Source organism: Propithecus coquereli, unplaced genomic scaffold (assembly GCF_000956105.1).
Source record: "Propithecus coquereli isolate 6110/MARCELLA unplaced genomic scaffold, Pcoq_1.0 Scaffold346, whole genome shotgun sequence".
Lineage (NCBI taxonomy): Eukaryota > Metazoa > Chordata > Mammalia > Primates > Indriidae > Propithecus > Propithecus coquereli.
The window spans coordinates 1690235-1692426 of NW_012149130.1; the positions used below are offsets into that span (position 1 = coordinate 1690235).

Sequence of the window (2192 nt, forward strand, 5' to 3'; positions counted from 1 at the left end):
CTTGACCACATTTTATAGGCAGTAATCTAGATCTTTTAAACTCCAAATTCTAGGCCAGGTATGGTGGCTCACGCCTGTAATCCCAACAACTCAGAAGGCTGAGGCCAGAGGATTGCTTGAGACCAGGGGTTCAAGACTGGCCCAGGCAACATAGCAAGACCTCATCTCTAAAAAAATTTTTTTAAAAACTAGCTGGGGGCCAGGCAAGGTGGCTCACACCTGTAATCCTAGCACTCCGAGAGGCCGAGGCAGGAGGATCTCTTGAGGTCAGGAGTTCTAGACCAGCCTGAGGAAGTGTGAGACCCCCCTCTCTACTAAAAATAGAAGAAAAAATTAGCTGGGTGTGATGGTGCTCGAGTCTAGTCCCAGCTACTTGGGAGGCTGAGGTAGGAAGATAGCTTGAGCCCAGGAGTTTGAGGTTGCTGTGAGCTAGGCTGATGCCACGGCACTCTAGCTTGGATGACAGAGCAAGACTCTAGCTCAAAAAAAAAAAAAAAGACAAATTAGCTGGTAATGGTGGCATGTACCTGTAGTCCTGGCCACTCAGGAGACTCAGGTGGGAAGATCCCTTGAGCCAGGAATTTGAGGTTGCAGTGAGCTATGATGGCACCACTGCAGACCAGCCTGGGTGACAGAGTGAAACCCTGTCTCTAAAAAATAAAATTAACTTCAAATTGTGCGTTCTTTTCATTAGCACACTAATAAGCAAATGGATTCAATTTAGAATAATAATTTTTTTTTGTGAACAGAATCTTCTATCTAATTATATCCTTTGTAAATGGGTACTATTATCCTTGATCAAATATTAATTTCCTGGTTCATTGTTTATAATTAAAATTGCTGGTCTTTCCTTTTGAATAAATTAGAAGTAGTCTTCAAAAATGAGTCACAATAAATTTTCTGTTTCCTACATATGGAATAAGTGATTGGAAGCAAGTACTCCTGCCCACCAGCTGCTTACAATAAAACTGTTCATCAAAATCTCGTGTAATGAATTAATATTAACTAATTCTGTAGGCAGAAGAAGAGTTCAACATTGAGAAAGGTCGGCTTGTGCAAACCCAAAGACTGAAGATTATGGAATACTATGAGAAGAAAGAGAAGCAGATTGAGCAGCAAAAGAAAATGTAAGTGGATCCTGGTCACAGTACTAAGCTGAGGAAGCTTTCCAAAGTCACTGAGAAGCTGTGCGTAATGGCTCATGACTGTAATCCTGGGAGGCCGAGGCCAGGAGTTTGAGACCTGCCTGGACAACATGGCAAGACCCCATCTCTACAAAAAATAGGAAAATTACCCAGGCATGGTGGTATGTGCTTGTAGTCCCAGCTACTCAGAAGGCTGAGGCAGGAGGATTGCTCGAACCTAGGAGTTTGAGGCTGCAGTGAGCTGTGATGAAGCCTCTGCACTCTAGCCTGGAAGACAGAGTGAGACCCCGTCTCAAAAGAAAGAAAGTCACTGAGACAGGAGAGAGCAGGTGTTTGGGAGTCAGGCAGATATGGGTTCAGGTCTTAACTTGACCACCAGAGACCTATCTGACAGTTGTTTAACTTCTCTCTTTCTTTGTGAAAATGGAAGCCACATAGGCTTATTGAAAGATTAAATTGCAATCAGTTGATATGAAAGTGCTTGCCATGTGGTGAGCACTCAGCATTTTCTTATTTTTGAAAATAAGTTGGTAGAAAACATTAAATGTGTTTCAATAGGTTTTCTTTGGTCATTAGAAAGAGAAGTATTTGTCGTTTATCAAATCTTCATCGTACATACACAGGAAGCTATATATTTCTCTACAGTTTTTGTTTTTTATTCTGTACTGATATTATTTTTCCATACCTTTTTGCAGTCAGATGTCCAATTTGTTGAATCAAGCAAGGCTCAGAGTGCTCAAAGCAAGAGATGACCTTATCACAGTGAGTAATTAGCCCCAATAGTTATAAAATTATAAAATGTTTCTTTATTTGCCTATCATAGAGGATCATCAGTTAACATTAATTAAGGAGTTGAATAATTTTCAGAGGGAAAGCATTTGTTCAGCAAATCATTGTACTAGGTATTACGATAAATACAAAAATGAATAAGATCCCAGCTACTTGGGAGGCTGAGGTGGGAGGATCGCTTGAACTCAGGAGTTCCAGCCCAGCCTGAGCAAGAGCGAGACCCATCTCTACTAAAAATAGAAAAATTTGGCCGGGCGC

At 41.2% G+C, this 2192-nt stretch overlaps 1 protein-coding gene across 1 annotated transcript in view; it reads left to right on the top strand.

Moving 5' to 3' along the window:
• Positions 1-2192, top strand: part of ATP6V1E1 (ATPase, H+ transporting, lysosomal 31kDa, V1 subunit E1) — a 22495-nt gene that overhangs the window by 5481 nt on the left and 14822 nt on the right. The window contains exons 3-4 of the mRNA XM_012651042.1: positions 1018-1127; positions 1841-1907. Coding sequence (XP_012506496.1) covers positions 1018-1127; positions 1841-1907 — 177 coding nt within the window. The remainder of the gene's footprint in view (positions 1-1017; positions 1128-1840; positions 1908-2192) is intronic.